Source organism: Lactuca saligna, chromosome 2 (genome assembly GCF_052625555.1).
Source record: "Lactuca saligna cultivar CGN05327 chromosome 2, ASM5262555v1, whole genome shotgun sequence".
NCBI lineage: Eukaryota > Viridiplantae > Streptophyta > Magnoliopsida > Asterales > Asteraceae > Lactuca > Lactuca saligna.
Window position 1 is genome coordinate 181,125,553 of NC_136418.1, and position 20,226 is coordinate 181,145,778.

Sequence of the window (20,226 nt, forward strand, 5' to 3'; positions counted from 1 at the left end):
AAAGGTCATAAATAAGCTTAAATATGGCTCATGCTTGAATATTAGGGTTTTACCTCATGGCCACGTACACCCCGCGTACATCTTCATACTCCTCGTGTATGTGGTTCAAGTCCGCGATCCTTCCAGTTATGTACGCAAAGCATAAATATATGTACGCCTAACGTACGGAGGACGTCTTTGCAAAGAAAATTATGATCCAAGGACTAAAGTTGACATACCCGAATCCGAGTCTTACATAAATCAAAATAAATAATTTAGTAATACGTTTTGAGAAAAATATATTAATTAGAAATTATATTATTTAATTAAGAACTAATCAAAAATTAATTGGATTAATTTTAGGCTTAATTGGATTAATTAAAAGTAAAATGACTAAAAGTGTCAATGTATAAAAGTTGAACATTGACTTATTCTAGAACATCCCTAGCAGAGGGGATGGTTCTAGAGGAGTTTATGGAGCTTTTCTAGGAGTTCTAGGAAGCTTAGGGTTGCTTGGAGGAAAAGAAAAGGGTTAGAGTTATCCAAAAGGAATCTGTCTTTTATACACCTTATTAAGCCCTATAAATACTTCGTGGCTTAGGGATTTTAGAATTCACTCTTCCAATGAACCCTTAGAGCCAAAAATTATACGTTCTACTCCTCTCTCTCTCTCTCTCTTTCTCTCTCTTCAATAGCCTCGTACTACAAGGGATTTCATGTGAGCCATTAGAGGTACAAGATTTTTGGTGTTGGCTTTCTAAAGTTCTATAAAGAAGGATTACTAGTTTATTTAAAAAAGTAAACTAAAAGGTATTATTTTATTATCCCTTCTTCTAAATAAAAATATCAATATACTTTAGGGTTCTTAAATTCAAATTGTTTTTTGCATATCATAATGAGAACATAGATCCTTTAGGGTGTATGTGAACTTAGGGTTTTATGTTTTCTGCCAAAAATATGATTTTTGTTACCTATAAAACCCATTAGTGGTATTAGAGAAATTGTTCTCTATGATCTTTCAAAATTTTGAACAAGATCAAAACCCCTTGATGGTTTTCGATTTGGGCAAGGGTTTTTAGAAACCCTAGCCTCCTTCTTTATTTTCAAAATTGTTGGGGTTTTGGCAAGGTTTCCTTGTTTTGATAATTATTAGTTTTAAATGACTTGAAATTGGATTATTATTATTTGGTAAAACCCAAACTCTAATTTCGAAATTAGAAGGTATTGGATTAGGATTAAAATTTATTTGATTAATTGTTTAATGGTAAATAAATTGTTTAATCCTTATTGGTTTAATTTGTATTCAATTTTAAAATTTCGAATTTGTAACTAAACCTAGTATTTTAGAAAAGGTTTTAAAATACACCTTATATATATATATATATATATATATATATATATATATATATATATATATATATATATATATGTTAAAACTTAATTCCTATATGTATAAGATTAAGCCAGTCGGATCGCTAGTATGCCTCATTCACGAAGCTGAACTATAAGGGGGTATAAGGAAACTGCATATAAAATGGTAGCTGAATGGACATTAACTTAATTAAAGGTATAATGTTATTAAAGTAACTAAACCATTTTAATAAAAATTCTCACTGTTAATTACTTCAGGAAAAAATGCAAAAAGTATGCTAATCCATGAAAATGGACAATAAGCTTTATATATTGTTAGTGGAGCGTGTGTGGTTAACCAACACAATAATAGACTATAAAGAGTATTAATGGGCATCTCAAAAATTATCATTGTTAATGGAGCATGTGTGGTTAACCGACACATTAATCGGAAATGATAAATGACATCGAGATTAAACATGTGTCAAGCATATTTGTATGGTTATTCATATCTTGTTTGTGATCCTTGGTATCCCAGTCACAAATAGAAGAGCATAATTTGAGATTAAACATGCCATTAATAGATTCAATGTATCTCAAAAGATCTAGGAATTTCATTTTGATCGAAATTGGTAAATGGCTTTTACATACCTTTATAAACTTTACAATTAGATTACGACATCCCTCATCTAGATTGTGAATTGCATAGTTGGGCCCTAGCCTCATATATTTATTATGGGTTAAATATTAAGGATTATATTATCATCTAGCTAAAGTCTCTCCTTTTCTCTATAGATGTCTATTCCTGGTGATGATTCTGCTCCTTCATCGTCTACCCATTACTCGGGTTTCTCCCTACTCTCTATCATGTCCAAGGTAACCTTTGATGGAACCAATTACAATGATTGGATGCATAATATCAAGATGGACCATCAATTCGAGGTAAAAGAATATGTCCTTGAAGAAAGACTTGTTGAAATCGATGAAGCTACTGCTACTCCAGAAAAAAAATAGCTTCCTAAAAGAAACATTATGATGGTGCAACAAAAGTTGCTTGCACCATGGTCAATAATATGGCCCCTTAATTGCAAAGGTTCCATGAGGAATATTAGCCCTATGAGATGAACAATTACCTTATGAAAAGTACCACAAGAGAGCTCGTCAAGAGAAATATGAAGTGTTCAAAGCTCTCATGGCTTGCAAAATGAAAGAGGGAGAGCCTGTGTGCAACCACGTGCAGAGAATGTAAAGGTATGTGGAACACCTTGTTAGGCTCAATGTGCAGTTCGATGAGGACTTAGCCATTGACATGGTCTTGAACTTCTTACCAAGTTTTTATGATTAGTTCATTTTGGCCTATCATTTGAACAACACAGAAACCATATTGGACCAAATCCACAACTTGCTACAAATTGATGAGTTGAGAATGAAAGGAAAGAACCCAGCCCCTTCTACTAATGCTTTTGTTCTCACCATTAGTCAAAGCAAAGGGAAGAAAAGAAAGGCTACTACCAAAGCTAACTGGAATGGAAAGGACCATGTTGAGTCCTGTAGCAATGGCCCAAAGGCAAAGTCCCGTTCAGACATTTCAACTTTTAGTGACCCTAAAGAGGCCACTTGTTACTATTGCAATGACAATGTCCATTGGAAGAGGAACTGCCCCAAGTACCTGCAAGACATCAAGGATGGAAAGGTGAAGTTAACGTCAACATGTATATACACTATTCAAACTAATAACTCACCATCTACTCATTCCTAGGTCCTTGATACAGGATGTAGTTTTCACATTTGTTCTGATTTGTAGGGACTAAGAGAAAGTGAAGACGTGGAGCATGGAAGGATGAATATGTCTTGGGCAATAGGCGATCATCTCATGTAACCAAGATTGGGACTTATCATCTTACGCTTATTAGTGATGTTAGTTTAGATTTGATTAATTGTTACTATTCGTTAGAAATGACACGAAACATTATTTTATTTCATGCGTTGTTTAGAAAAGGTTTTTGTTACTCGTTTAATGATTTGACTGGTTCAATTTTAGTTTATAAAAATGGTGTTTTTTATATTTGAAGCTTTACCTTGCAATAGTGTGTATGAAATAGTGACTCGTGTTAATAACTTAGGCAATAGTGTATTTCATATTGATTTTTCTAATGGTTTAGACAAGGCATGCGTGTAGCATTGACGTCTTGGGCACATTAAAAACAAACACATTGCCCAACTCCAAAAGGATGGAGTTTAGTCTAACGTTAACTGCGACTAATTAATAGTCTAGATATTATTATTATTATTATTATATAAGCGTTAAGTAACACTCTTATATAACTCATAATAATATCCCAAATACTCATTTTAATTTCCTAATAACATTACTATATTAAAACATAAGCTATACAAAAGATAGGGTAGGCATAGCTCACTTACAGCGGGTTTTTTTTCGCAAAAACTGGGCTTCGCTGGAGCAGCGTTTCCGAGCTGAAAGGCTCCTCCTCTTGGAGCTTCCCGATGCTCCAGGACTTGCTTCTAACACCTTGGAGGTGCTAGGGAAAAACCTTGAAGGTTTGGGGGTATTTGGGAGGAAAGAAGTGGAGAGTTGTGAAGAAAATGGGAGATTTTCGCCTCTATTTATAAGCTGCCAGCGCCGAGTACGCCGAGCGTACTCAAAAATTACGCTAAGCGTAATGGTTACACTGAGCATACTCAAAATTATGCTGGGCGTAATGTGCCACGTGTCACCATCTTGTGGCTAGCCTTGGGGAGGAAGCAACGGCTGTGATCGCGCCACGTCACCCAAACTCGCACAACACCCTCCCGACTTAGAAAAATCATAACTTTTGCATACGAGCTCCGTTTTCAACTTTATTTATATCCACGCGAAGGTGGGAACGTACTCTACAACTTTCGTTTAGACTCCGTCGGCTAATTTTGGCTCGATTTTAAATTTTATATTATTAACAGACCGGGACAGGATTGGTCTGTCAAATTCTCATAATTTCTTCATCCGATGTCCGTTTTCGTCCATCTTTTTCTCGTTACGCTACTCTTAACGAGATCTTTGATTCTCGTTTAGGTTGTGTCGGCTAAAACCGCTCGATCTAATATTCAAATTTCGGACTGTACACTGCTAATCCGAAACTTCGAAAAATCATAACTTCTTCATACGAAGTCAGATTTGGGCGTTATTTTTATCGATGCTCTTAGTTTAACATAATCTACTACGTTCATTTATATTGCTAAGGCTAAAACTCGATCTATCGTAAATTCACTATTTACGCTTCCCGGTGTCGTGCCGGTTCCGTCGCAAAACTTCGACGGGTCATAACTTCTTCGTTATAACTTGGATTTCGGTGTTCTTTATATGTACGGAAACCTTGTAACATATTATACAACTTGGTTAAGATTATTTATTCTAAATAATCTTTTGTCAAAAAGTCATTTTCGACCCCTATTACCTCTAAATTGACTAGCCTGGATCTACGGGCGTAACACAGAAAAATCGCGAATTTTATCGGCTCTAAACCTCCTCGTCCAGTCGTTGTCATGCTAATCCCACACATAAGTGCACCATTGTGATAAGAACCAACTACAAAATAGAACCCCTGACTATTTACTGTTGTTGAAACCTTCATTCAAAAACAAGGCGAATCCCAATGCGAGGACTCTCTGATCTACAATCACCGAATCAAATCTATCAATATGTTTCTCAATACTAGGAACCCATCATGTCTAGACTTCAGAACCCATATTCCAGGACTGATATTCATCCATTCGATGAACCCACCCCTTGTCTTTGACTAAGAACACCACCAAACATGCGGAATGAGGTACTCAAAACACATGGATCACAAATTTCAACCAATTACAAATTCATAAGATGTACCAAAAACCTTAAATAAACCCTTGACTCCCTGACACTTCATTGCCAACCACTGATCCTACAAGCAAAGATGATCAATCCAAGAATTTTCACATTGTATCCAAACTTTATCAGCTCAGGTGTACCCCCACTTTGCAAATCACTCGAGACATTCACAATGAACTTCATGATTCGAGACTCCATAACCGATACCCAACCTTGGTAACAAAACCCCTAATAACAACTCACGAACAAAGGGGGTTTATAATGCAAATAGCCGGCAAGAGACTTTCTGATACACAAGTAATACTCCCAACAAACCTTAACTACTTACTTTATCCAAACCAGCTGGTTCGTGAGTCTCCCGACTTCCAAAAATGCACCAACACCGTAAGTACCACAAACAGAAGAAATAAACAATCGTGATCATTAGGCCCACATCCTAGTTTTGGAATGCTCCTGGTATTACACCAATCTTGTTGACTTTCCATCATTCGCCTGGAAACTCACGGCCAACACTATGAGGCCTAAAGATACTCAACCTCATTCCACCATCTTGCAGTAACCCAATCAACAACCCTCTAAACGTTTACTGAGAGCAACAATTTCATGCGTTTTTTCCACACACAATTTCGTTCATAGTACAAGTTGCTACCAACGCAAAGTCTGACGAAATCATGGTTGCACACGACCCGAGAATGGGATAAACGATCGTACTCTTGTTCCAATTCAAATGCTATAACCCAAATAAGAAACATACATATAATTCGAACAAAGTGCTCCATCAATATCTTGTCCAACCCACATACACCACTTACGATAATATATAATGATCTTACCACAATACACACCCTTAGGGAACCCATAACCTTACCTAAAAAGGGCAAAGTACCAATTCTAACAAAATGAAGAACCTCCATTATTAATAGAAGAAATCCTCATGAACGATCGGAACAAGATCCCATACCTTGATTGAGACTAAACATACCCCATCAATATGTAACTATCTCGATAAAACCTTTAAGTTATCTAGAAATGTTGCTAAGACTCTAGTCGGATCCATCTAAATACCAAACCTTCCAGCACAACATACTAAAAATTAGATTCCGCGCATATCTAATGTCCCATTTGGAAAACTGAGCAACATTGTCCCAAATTCTAGACTCATAATAACCAAGGAGATCTTCCAAACTCGATCCGAACTTGACGTTAAGTTGATGACCATTGAACTTCAACTGATACAACTCAAAACTTCCCAAGAATCTCCACTTTGATGATGTATGAAATGACCAATGATCGAGAATGCATTGACACCTAATTAGGTGAATCAAAACCCATGCGGAGCTGAACATACCCATATCTGAAACTGATTTACCGATCGACAACTATCCAATCTAGACTGTAAATAGCAATCCATACAACAAGTTGACAAGTTTCCCAACAATCAATACTCAACCTGAGCGATCCTAGAACATTCTTATTTATTTATTGGCATCCCAAATAGGAACCAATGGTTATAATGAGCTCCTTGACCAAATACTTCCTGCTACAAGACAACTCGTGTATTTCCTTGACACATACATTCAATAGCCACTTGCTCTACACCCGTGAGTTGACCAAGTCTTAAACTAAAATCCTGCATACCCGCACATCGGATCCCTATGAACCATTTTTTCGACAACACAAACTCGAATAGATTGATGATCCTCCAAGTCCCCCACTTAGGGTTTGAACTACACTGATTGGTGTTGTAACCAAACCATATCTCAAACCGGCTCAACCAGGTACAAACCATCCATGACACTTGGAATGTATAATGTAATGCCCATGTTTCTAGGCTAAGCATTATTATAATTATGTAATAGTTAGGGTCAACAATTGTAACCTATTTTGAAGTCATGAAGAATAATTTTTTAGTATTATATGATATATGTGCAATATACATGCTTATAATGATGTAATATAATAATAACAAAAATATGCATAAAAAATAAAATAATTAATAGAACCATTTATCTATGAAGAAAGTTGAAGTGGTCGCAACAAGGATTTTGGACTAGAGACTGAGAATGGAATGAGTTTGGGGGAGTTAAGGAGCTTAAATAAGGATCAAACAATGAGTAGGATTCGGTCACTAATCGTGTATGCCTGACATACTCAATTTACACCCAACGTTCTAGGGATGCCCTAGTACGCCCATAGTACATGTTGAGTACGCCTAGCGTGCGCGGCTCAACCCAAAACCGCCCTAACTTCAAAAAGTCATAACTTCTTCGTTCGAAATCCATTTTCGATGTTATTTATATCCATGGAAAGGTGTTGAAGAGCTATGCAATATTATCTAAATATCATGGACTAAAAAAATTCTCGAACAAAAATCTAGATTTCATGCAAGGACCCGACCTATGACTTTTCCTTTTCTACCCTTCGAATCATAACACAATTCAAGGCTAAAATCTCTTAAATATTATTACCTCTACAAGAAATAAACTTTGTCTTCTTAAGGACCAAAACGTTACAGAATCGACTTCCATTCCATGGATCAGAAATGGCAGGAAACATGATGTTACAGTTGCAAGGGAAGTAATGTCACTATAAGAGCATCAAAGTTATTAGTAAGGAAATTAGGAATTTTCTTCAGTTGTCAAGGGGTTATGCAAAATTAAATTACATAGGCTTAGAATTTTGACTTAGCTGCACTTCCTATTCTTGTATGATAGGGTTTTAAGGTGAATTCGACTATTCGAAGGACTATGGGATCCGTATTAAGCATAGCCATTTTAAATCAAGGGTGGTATGTTTGTCTGGGTAATTTTAGGGCCCCAGATTTGAGGATGAAAAATGAAGGAAGTTCGAACCATAAGTGGGATATATCTAAGTATTCAGATTAGGGGATCAAAGGACAGTTGGACTTTTGGTTTCAGCATAATGGGTCAAATAATTTGTTGTTCTAGTATACACAGTTTTAGTTGAGGCTTATTCTTATTAGAAGGGTGGGAATCAGCCTATCACTGGAGTACTCATGATTATGATGTTTTCACAGTGTGCCTCTCATAGATTCGTCGGATTCTCAACAAAGCACCAGAAGTAATTTTGGAGTCAACCAGATCGTGGTTATATTTGGGGAAGTCGAATGGGTTATGTTTTCAGGGATGCATGAGTTGTCCTCACATCATAGGAACTGGTGGACAAGAGACTCATTCTAGTCAATAGTTTCTTTATGAAGCGCAAGTATTTTTCATGTAGAAATTAGACTAATCACTCAGGTCGTGTATTGGATTGAGAGAGTTTGGTTAGCTCGCAACAATGATCGGTTATATGTTGTCAAGGATTAGGATTTATGCATGTTTTGGTCCCTTTTTTGCATTTGAGTTGGAGTTTAGACACCTCCAAGATTAAGGGTGTGTTTAGTTGGTAGGATAGTAATGGAATTCGAGGGAAAATAATTCCAATTCTCTCGAATTCATGCGTTTGGTTGGACTTAGAAGGGGACACTGATTCCTAAATGAAATAAGCTTCCTGCCATATGGTGCAAAGTGAATTCCTACCAAAGTTGGATGTAAAATCTCCTTCTCATCAAGGAAAAGTGGCGGATTACAAAAATAACCCCCCCCCCCCCTTCACTTATCAAAAAACCAACACCCACCACTAGCTCTACCGACCACTAACCGCCATTGTCACCGCCACCTACCACTATCATCACCACCACCACCAACGGTACCACCATTGCTGCCACCATCCACCGCCATCACCACCACCACTACCATCACCCATCACCGCCACCACTACCATCACCCACCACCAAGAGCCACCACCACCACCACCATCACCCACCACCAATAACCACTACCACCGCCTCCACCACTACTATTATTGCCTCTACCACTACCATCACCCACCATTATTACCATTATCACCACCACTACCATCACCCACCACTATTACCATCGTCACCACCACTACCACCTCCACCGCCACTGCCATCGCCATCACCACCACCACTACTACTGTTAACACCACTACCACTACCACCGTCGATACTAACTCCACCAAAACCAACACCATTGTTGTCGTCACCACCATTACCATCACCCACCACCACTACCACCACTGCCACCACTACTACCACTACTGTTGCCACCATCACCTAACACCGCCGCCACTATCACCACTTCCACCACCACCACCAACATTGCTACCGCCGCCACTGCCTATATTTTACTATTTTTATAATTTATTTAATATAGGGAACTGGATTCAGTTTCTTTACAGAATCATTTTCCAATTTCAATTACAGTTCCTTTAAAAACATTTTGCGATCCAAACAGTGCCTAAATATTAGATATTTGGATCTTCTGGACCCATTGTGGTACACAGAGATGGAATATATCTTCCATTTAGTGTCATGCATGGTTTCGGTTGTATTTTTAACCATTTTTTACATAGATTTGAGATCTCATGTTTAGAGATATGCAAATGAATAAAGTTGCAAACTTTATTCATTAAAGTGTTGTTTTAATGCTATCCGGAAGTTTAGAACATTGGACTTAAGGTATTAAGCACTTAATGGAATGTATGTTGTGAATAGTGGTATGTTGTGCTTAGCAAGTACGAATTGCGACTTAGACTCATCTACGTTGTACGTAAACCTACATCATGCGTAGGAAATTTAACCTAGACCGCTAACTTTGACTTGTTAACCAAGTTTGATTTTTGGTTAAACTTGTTGGAATTGAGCTTTAGGATGAGTAGAACCTCCATGTGATTTCTAGACGGTTCATAGTAGCTTATTAGACTTCTGGAATATTGAAATTGTAGTTGTTACTTTAGGTGAGTCTTTTCACTATATTACATATGATATATTTGCTATAATATTACAATATAAGTAACTAGACTAGTTGGGTTTTGTTTGTTGCTTGTATGCTTACATGTTTCATTTGGTTGAAACAAACTTGTTGGGTTGAAACATACATGTTCAGTTGAAACAGGCATATTGGGTTGAAACATACTCTTTCAGTTGCAACATACCCTTTGGGTTGAAACATACCTATTCAGTTGAAACAAACTTGTGTGTTGACGCAGACATGTTACTGTTATGAATAGTTATTTGTGATGTATGTAATAACTTGGGGAACTCACTAAACTTTGGGTTATAGTTGTGGATTAAATGTTTTCAGGTACTTCATCATATCGTGGGAAGATGAATGTGTGACTACACACACTCATCAAACCTTTCGTGTTTTGAGATTTCGCATTTATTTTTCTATATATTCTAATTTTGGGATTATGACTTATTAAACAAACGACTTTTATTGATATTATGATTTATGGGAATATACTATGTATCTTATTTAAAAATGAATAATTTATTGTGAAAATATGGATGTTACAAACGCTCACGAAATCATAATCATGTTTTATACAAAGGAGTGGATCATAATCATCATATAATCATGTTGGAAAAATAATTAGTGAATTGAAACTAATCACAAAAGTAGAGGGGTTAAATGATGTATAATTGAAAATTGTTGTTTAATTCTCGATTACAATTGGTAATTAAGAACAAATTTAAATATAATGTCGATTATGAATTGTGTTTTAATGACAATTTAATTGTTTTGTTGGTTCTGGGTTTAGTATAAATACTATCATCCTACAACCATTTAGAAGACACCAAAGTGTGCAATGAAATGCTCTTCTTCTCCACCTCGTCTTCTTTCTCTTGTTGTATCTTGAGGGTTCGGGTGGTCTAGAAGTGTCACACCCTCGAACCTGACGGCAGAAACGTCCGAGGGCTTGCGTGACGAACAATTGAATATCATTACAATGAATATACATGAAACAAACACATACATCACCAACATTACACAGTACAACTTACATAGTTCATATCAAGTACATTGAACAAATATTACATAATTAAAACGTATATTCGTTTGAGAGTTCACAAAACATGAAAGCCTAATACGCTTGACAATTATCTTTTGCTTATTTGTTACCTAAGAATACAAGTTATTTGAAAACGAGTCACATATATAATGTTGGTGAGTTCATAAGCGTGTTTGACAAAAAAAAAAAATGATTTGTATCGTTGTATAACCTAGAAAATACGATATTTTCTTAAATTAAATCTGTTTACGATATGATGTGATGATCCAATATAGGTAAATGTATACATGATTTCAAAACATGTATAATTGTATGACTTTCCCAAAAGTGATCATTTTATTGTATTTGATGTGTTAAATAAATGATATAAATTCCCCGGAAAATCTGATATTTTCCGATTCAAAAAAGTAGTATGAATTTGTATTATCGCATAAACCACATTGAATAGCCACCATGTATGAAGTTAATTTCCCATGATTGATGAAATGGTAATGGATCTCTATGTGAGTCGATATAACCATGCATGATAATGACTATTTCGCATGTATTGGTATTTTTACAAATGCCGATTTTGATCAAGATTTTGTCACCCTAGACTGGCCGAGTCTAACTATGGCGAACAACTCAGGTGTGGGGGAGTCACCCCCATATAGATCTATACACAAACTCTCGCTCTCCCTCCAGGAGACTCCGGTTACAACTTACAGACTACGGCCGACACTTATTGGTGTCGACCAACATTTTCTCACTAAGTCCCTAATATTACCCTATGAATTTGAATGATATTGATTACAACCCGTTTGATGTTTACATAGTATAGAATAAAGCCTAACAAACACGAAAAAGGATGTTGTGGCCCACTAATTATGTGTGTTATTTATAGGTTGTCGAGTATGCTTATGGACACGTTAGCCCATCAAGCATATGTTTGATTTGGACCATACTAGCAATGCAAATGGGCCACTAAGGCCCAATAGTATGTAAAATCCCGTAGGCATGTAATTGTGTCACCGAAAGCCCAATAAACATGTTTTGATTATAGTGGTCCAAATAATTGTGAAATTTGACCATGAAGGCCCAATAGACACAATGAGTAACATTAGGCCCAATCATTGTATCATTTCTCCGTTCTTCAATATATATAGACTTCGTTTTACACTTAGTATTTATTTTCAATAGTAATACACTTGATGCTGGATTGTAACGACACTTTGGTTATATATATATATATATATATATATATATATATATATATATATATATATATATATATATATATATATATATATATATATATATATATATATATATTTAAATCCATGTGTTATAAACTTAATGTATTTGGCCCAATTGTTTTAATATTAACATATTTGACCCCAAAACATTTATTCGACCATATTAGCCCATTTTTCAATTAAAGTTACATGTTTGGTCCTTTCTTAATAAAAATGATATTTTTAGTCCCTTTTGATGAAAAATAATATTTTTGGTCCTTAAATTACTTTTCTTGACGTTTTCGGCCCAAACATAATTTATATTACAATTTCAACCCAAAAATATATTACTTGATATCTCCAGCCCTTATCTGTAAAAAAGTTTACACTTTTGGCCCCAAATTTCGTAAGTTTTACATTTTTATCCAAATTCTAAAAACTTTGTATTTTAGTCTAATTCTTGCAATAAAGATCATTTTCAGCCCCTAAATAGTTTGTTTGTGTTTTTGACTAAGACTTTACATGAATTTACAATTTCAATCCCAAAACTTCTCATTTTTACAATTTTAGGCCCAAAACCCCGTAAGGCCCAAATGTAAGCCCAATAGACTAAATTTTATGTTTTTGACATTGTTTCCCTAAAAATCATATTTTATATAAATAAATACCATATAACCCTTATAAAACCGAAAATGGTCATATTTTACCCATAACTTTGTTATTTTTGCAAAAATGATACTTATACAATCTTTTGCTTTGTTTTTCCTTTCTTATACATAAAAACACTTAGATCCTTGAAGTATGTTGTTTAATATGCTTTTGTTTAAGAGTCTTTCTCATTTATACTAGAGATTTCAAAATATATCAAGCATTATCACATTTTTCACAACAATAACCAAAGAAATCACACATAACATGCATACACACCTAGATCAACACATAACACTTGTATTCTCCCCCTCCCCCCCCCCCCCCCAAAAAAAAAAACAAAAAAAAACAAAAAAAAAAAAAAACAAGTAAAACCCGAAAACAAGGGGGTATGAACTCACCTTGGGTTTGTAGTTTCGGTTTTTGAAGAAAAGATGAAGGTGGTGGTGTGGTTTTCGGCCTTAACAAGCTTCTAGAAGGGACCTTCAAACTTTAATGAGTTCTAGGGAGTATGATCAAAAGATTTCGGTTGTAAGAGGGGTGAATAAGTGTATAGAGAGAGTATGTTTATAAAATTCTTACCACTAGTATATACTTGAAGTGATTTTTGGATGAAATCCTCCTTCAAGCTATTGTGATTCTCGAAATTTTTTAGAGGAAATAAGAGATTGTTGTTGTGAGTTCTTGAGAGAAATTCAAGTGAGTTGTGTGTGTGTGTGTGATCCTCGGCCGAAACAAGAAGAAGAGGGGAAAAGGGAAAATCTTGAAGTGATAGTTACATGGAAATATGATAATGGTGCATGGTTATCCTACATACAATTTTAAGGTGTCACCCCCTAATCACCCATTATTCTCATTTCTTTTGTTTTTTTTTATATTGGGCTGAAATGGGTTAATAAAGGAAAAACGTGGATTTATTTGGCCTATATCTTTCTTTAGTTTGAAATTATGAAGCCCATTAAGAATGTTTTCGACCTATTGGGCCTTTAGGGGTGTTTACGGCCCAAATAGAATGAAAGAATGGGTTCCACAGCCTATTGAAGTTTATTATGTTTGTTATGGCCCAATAAGGGTAATTCATTTCATTTTAGGCCCAAAATGTCAAGTCTCATGAAAGTGGGTCCAATTAGGGCCCATTTAAGGGTTCTAAGCCCAAAAATCAAATTAGAAGTTTATTGGCCCATTGGGCCCATAAGAAAATCCGAGTCTAAAATGGACTTAAGCCGGGATTCTTAGAGTTTCCAAACCTTAATTTGACCTTTGTAGTGTTTTGCATGAAGTTAGGGCTTTATAATTTGATTTTGATGAAAGTTTGTTATCATTGAATAAATCATATGCATTATCAGGTCAAGGTTAAAATTTGTTGTCATTGATATTGTTTACAAAAGGATAGAATTTCCTAGCCTAATTTGTTACAAGGAGAACCACTTCTAGTTGTATTTTGGAAAACAACCACTTAGTAGCGGACGAATTTATATTAAGGATAATGTGTTAAACACATGCCTCAACCTTGTCTATTTTTTTGTTTGTTTTTAGATATTTTCGTTATATTATTACTACAATCTTTAAGCAAACTCGTTTGTATGAAACACACTAGAAATCAGAAACAAATTTACTTGCATTATGTTTGATATTTTATGATTTCACGACACAAACGGGAAAAAAAACATTTTGTTTTTGAGTTTTTCTTTATTGTTTTTGGTAAAAAAAAACAACTTAATATTATGCTAAAACAACTTTAAAGCATATTTGTTTTGTTAAAAACAACATTTGTTTTTTGAAGAAAAAAACAGGTTCATTATATCTGTTTAGTAGTTTTTTCTAAAAAAAACAACTTTAATTGCTAAAAAAATTACTTCAGCTTTGTTGGAAAACATCATAAATCAAGTTTTAGAATTTCTGCATCAGTTTTGTATCAGAAATCAAGTTTCAAAGATGTTGAAATATAGATTTGGAATTTTGTTGAGTTTTGTACAAGAAAGAGGCAGAAATATTTTCTAGGAAACTGTAATTCTAAACCATTACATTTAGTGTCTAAATGACTTGAGAAATGTCACCATCAGAGTGGAATGATTTCCAAAGTGAACTTTATCGATGTTTACTCCAATGAGTGGTGGATTGATACGATTGTAATATGTCATGTGTGCTCAAAGAGGAAGTGGTTCAAGAACCTCAGAGTTATGTATATCTTATGTTTTGTCCATGTTGGGGCAGAAAGTTATTTGAAAATTATGATTTTAAAAACTTAAACATAGTGTTTAAAATATTCCAGAATGGTATCACTCAGAAAAAAGCTAACACCTAATGATGTGTTGTATGTCTTAGAGATTAGGAATAACTTAGTCTTTGTATGGTTGTTGGACAACCATGGATTTTGCTTGGTGTTTGAGTGTAATAAGTTTTTATTACCCAAAAAGGGTATGTTTTCGGTCAAGGTCTATGTGGATGGTGGAATGATTAAATTCCATGTACTGGATAATAAGCCTAATATTAATAACATGAATAACCCTTCCACTTATTTGTTTGATTCTTCTAATGTGTGACATGTTAGACTTAGACATATTAATTTTGATATATTAAGGTGGTTAATCTAACTTGAAGACATTCATTACATTCATATAGACTCAAAATATAAACGAAACACTTGTGCTAAATCAAAGTTAACACAACAGTCATTCAAGTCTATTACAAGGACAATAGTATCACTTGGATTAATTCACATATATGTGTGTATGTTTGACATGAAGTTAAATCTATTAAAAAGTGAAATAAGTACTTAATCACTTTATTGATGATTGCACTAAACTTTGTTATGTTAGTTTACTTAAAAGTAAAGATGAAACGATAGACAAGTTTAAAGTGTATAAAAGTGAATTTGAGAATTAACTCAATGAAAGTATTAAAGTACTAAGAAATGATTGTAAAGATTAATATACATCACCATTTAAAGATTTTTTTTTTTTGCAAATCATGGTATAAGACATAAGTTGATTGCATCTTATTCTCCACAACAAAATGGCATCACATAAAAGAAAAAATGTACCTTAAAGTAAATGATCAATGTCATGTTGTTAAGTTTTGGGTTGCCACCCTTAGTGTGGGGGGAAGTTGTGTTATGAACTAATTACCTTTTAAATAAGGTACCCCAAAAGAAAAAATGATAAAACACCATATAATTTATGATCAAGTATAAAACCATCTTAAAAATACATTCGAATATAGGGGTGTCTCGCAAAGGTTGTTATACCTAGCCCCAAGGTTGTAAGTATTGGACACTAGATTGTTAGTTGTGTCTTACTGATTATGCACAAAACAATAGTGCTTATTATTTTCTTGTACACGACTCTAATCAAATATTCATAAAGGCACAATAATGGAATCAATAAATGAATCATGCTTTAAAAATGTGGTTCCATGTCTTGATAAATCAAAAACAAGTACTACAAAAACAATTGGGTACAAAGAATTTTCTCATGAATAAGAAATAGATCATGATGGAGTCAAAGGGTACAAAATGAGAAATCATTTGGAGATGATTTCTACACGTATATGGTTGAAAGAGAGTCTCAAACTTTCAAAAATAAATTCATTGCCTCTAAAAGACATTAACGAAAAGAGGTAATTAAAAGTGAAATGTATTTTATCTTGCAAAATCACACATGAGAGCTAGTGGATATACCTTTAGTATGTAAACCACAAGGATATAAATGGATTTTCAAGAGGAAAATAAAAGCAGATAGATCCAAAGAACATGAGAATAGGTTTGAACACAATTACACATGGTTTCAATAGAAATATGTACCAATTTCATGTCTGGAAATTTCGAATCAAATACTACTTTATAATCTGAGAGCTATTTCCATATCCAATAATATTGGTTTGGACTCATCAATATACGATAAAGGTTTTGATGTACATTAAGATATTCTACATGAAGTTGAAAGGAATATGAATGGAAATATGAGTATTCTAAATTTGGAATTATATGATCGTTTCTTAGAAGATCATATTGGATTAAGTTGTAAAAACTAATAATGGTTCTATCATTTGAACTATTAAGTTTGAGAAATCACTGTGGTTTAGTGAATTTCCAAATGAGAAGTAAGAGTTAATGACATGTTTGAAAAAAAAAAATTGGATTACAAACATAAGAATACATTGATTAATTTCATTTGTATGCTCTTATAATTATATGTGGGTGTAACTTCTCAAAATTTGGAAGTATGTCATTTTGATATGAAACTAAAAATTCTAAACATATATTTAGAATTATAAATCTACATGGAGCTGCAAAGCAGTTATCTTACCCAAGGGAAAGCAACACAATGTGTAAATAGTAAAATCATTATACGACTTAAAGCAATCTTTGGAGTAATGGGTATCAAAATTTTGAATATGTCATTTAACATCAATGGATGTCATAAAATAGATCCATATAAATGCACTTTAAAGTGTTATTCTATTTTATGACAAAGTAGGATCATTGACATAGGACGCCTTACGAAATTTACATGTATATAATTAAAGTAAGAAATTGCATGGAAAATACGATATTTGTCAGGAAACTCATGTATGATATATTCATAATTACATATGGATGATGTTATTGTGAATTCACAAATACATGTAGTGCATATGCTTATTATATTATGTTGACACGATTATGCATATTCAATAGTAATTATGGTGTAGTAATAACCATATTGATAATGATCAACATTTGTTGGAAAATATAGGAGAGCAAGTTTATAAGTTTATCCAAGGTTGGACAAAAAACTACTGGGCTTTGTAAGTTCTTAGGAGACGTCCCATAATGAGCCAATATCTCTTATATGTGTACATGATGGTGAGGCTAGATGTCTTTGACAAATACATAACACCATTTAACAATAACTCTAAAGATGAATTATCTTTAATGATTACATAAAGCAAAATAAGATTGTGGATCCGCTAATGAAATGTTTGAAATGAGAGTTTGTTACGATGAATGAGACTAAAACCCACGAAGTAATAAGTTATTGCGAAGGAAACCCAACCTGGTTGACTGGAGATCCCAAGATCTAGGTTCAATGGGAGAACCGACTTGCAATAACACTTGTGAATCATTGTAAGGGCTATCTTCAACCCATTTCTAAAAGAAACAATGATGCATGTTAAGCATATAGTCCTGAATAATAAATTGGAAATTATCATGAATTAGCTTTTAATGATTATTATAGAATCACCTATGTGAGAGATAAGTGGGGTCACTTCAAACAGAATTGTATATACACATTCCTAAGAGCTCTTACAGAACCATGCAAGTGTCCATGACCATAATGAACACATTAATGAGAACTAACTAGGTCATGGAGAATCATGTAAGAAACATATTGATTATTTACACAAACAGTAGAACAGTTCAAGGACATTAAGTCTATTGGTCGCTAGTAAAATAAATATGTATCTTAAGGGAATGTTCAAAGGGTAGCACCTACTTATCCTATGCATGATTCAATTGCATGATTTTATCTAAGTAGCTTGAAAATGTTTGATCAATTTCAATTCACGTCGGGGATTGCTAAAAAAATAATTGGTGAATTGAAACTAATCATCAAAATGAGGGGTTAAATGGTGTATCATCGAAAATTGTTGTTTAATTTTCGGTTACAATTTGTAATTAAAAACGATATTAAATATAATGTCTGTTACAAATTGTGTTTTAATGACAATTTAATTTTTTTTTTGTTGTGGTATAAATACAACCATTTGGAAGACACCAAAAAGTGCACTGAAACTCTCTTCTTCTCCACTTCATATTCTTTTTTTCTTCTTGTATCTAAGTAAAATTCAAGCTTATTGAGAGTTCGAGTGGTCTAGAATAACCACTTTTAGTTGTTGTATCCTAATTATTGAAAGTTCAGGTGGTTTAGAAGAACCACTTCTAGTTGTGGTATACTGGGAAACAAACACTCAATAACGGACAAACTTGCTTTAAAGACAATGTATTAAACACATGTTTCAACATTTTCTATTTTCTTATTTGTTTTTGTACATTTCCATAATACAATTCCTACAAATCAAACATATATAATTGTTGGCAATAGATGGGCAAACACGTCTTGCGTATCTATCTCCATTGTCGGCCAATTCATTACTGTCAACGGGATCATTAAATAGGAATAAATCCAAGTATAATTTGAAAGTTAGTCTATCATAAACTAAAATGTATCTAATGTTTGATTTGAATAACATGTAGAATTAGAATTGCATGTTTATTGGATATAATCTTATTGGCATTCATAAAGTTAACAATGTCATAAAATCTTAGGACCGTACCACACAAATCAATGTCGATCTTAACAATGATAAGATCGTAAGACCATCAGTAGAATCATAATACGAAGTAGGATCATTATTAATATTTATATATTAGAAAAAATTTTAAAAATCAATAAAATAATGTTTAACTTTATTCTTTAATTGAACTCGTATTTAATCTAAAAGAACATATTAAATATACTCATAATAGAAATAGAAAAAGGATAATATAACTAATATTTGGGTTTTATTCTTTCCACTATGGCTTTTTTATTTTTATGTTAATCAAAACTTTATATTTTTTTCACTCTAATATATAAATATGATATTTAAGTATCATTTTGTAATATATATTTTTAACTAGCAAATCTAATGACTTAATTCCACATATGTTTATGAACTTTTCTTGTTTTGAATATTTTTATTCTTTAATGGAAAATCTTCATGTCCATTTGGTTTCCAAAAAAATAAAGTTCAATCCCTAATTTTTTTTTCTTCACGGGATGATCCCTATAATTTGATAACTTTTAATAGATTGTCCTTTTAAAAGAATTCGTCAAATTGGAGTCGTTAACTGCCCTTAATTTGATCTAGGGGTGTGCAAAAAAACCGCAAAACCGAAAAACCGAACCGAACCGGCCACTCCGAAACCGAAAAAACCGAAACCGAAAAAAACCGTAACCGAAAAAAACCGAAACCGAAAAAACCGGATATCAACGGGTCGGTTTTTGGTTTTCATATCTAGGTATCCGCGGTTACCCGAACCGAACCGTTTGATTATATATATATATATATATATATATAAAGCAAAAAAAGTATTATTTCATTAGTATTGTTTTGATTGATCTACGAGTCCAATAACCTAAACAAAAATCCATATCGACAACTCCAATTTTGTTATTCTATGTTCATTTGATTTTCTTGTTATTTTTATTATTGTATTTATTATACAAATTATAATATATGATATTTGAACTCATTACGTTTTTT

The 20,226-nt window shown here is 33.7% G+C and overlaps 1 protein-coding gene across 1 annotated transcript; it reads left to right on the top strand.

Annotated features, from left to right (window-relative positions):
• The first annotated feature begins 2,755 nt into the window (after positions 1-2,755).
• On the top strand, positions 2,756-3,208 carry LOC145030461 (uncharacterized). Its single transcript, XM_078978827.1, has 2 exons — positions 2,756-3,022; positions 3,134-3,208. The coding sequence occupies exons 1-2, from the start codon at positions 2,756-2,758 to the stop codon at positions 3,206-3,208; spliced, it is 342 nt and encodes a 113-aa protein (XP_078834953.1).
• Positions 3,209-20,226: the final 17,018 nt, after the last annotated feature.

Bases quoted from the DNA above. Each gene is read 5' to 3' on its own strand.
- LOC145030461 (XM_078978827.1), top strand. From the start codon at position 2,756: ATGAAAGGAAAGAACCCAGCCCCTTCTACTAATGCTTTTGTTCTCACC. The intron at 3,023-3,133 runs GTGAAGTTAACG...TCTGATTTGTAG, and splicing joins AAGACATCAAGGATGGAAAG to GGACTAAGAGAAAGTGAAGA.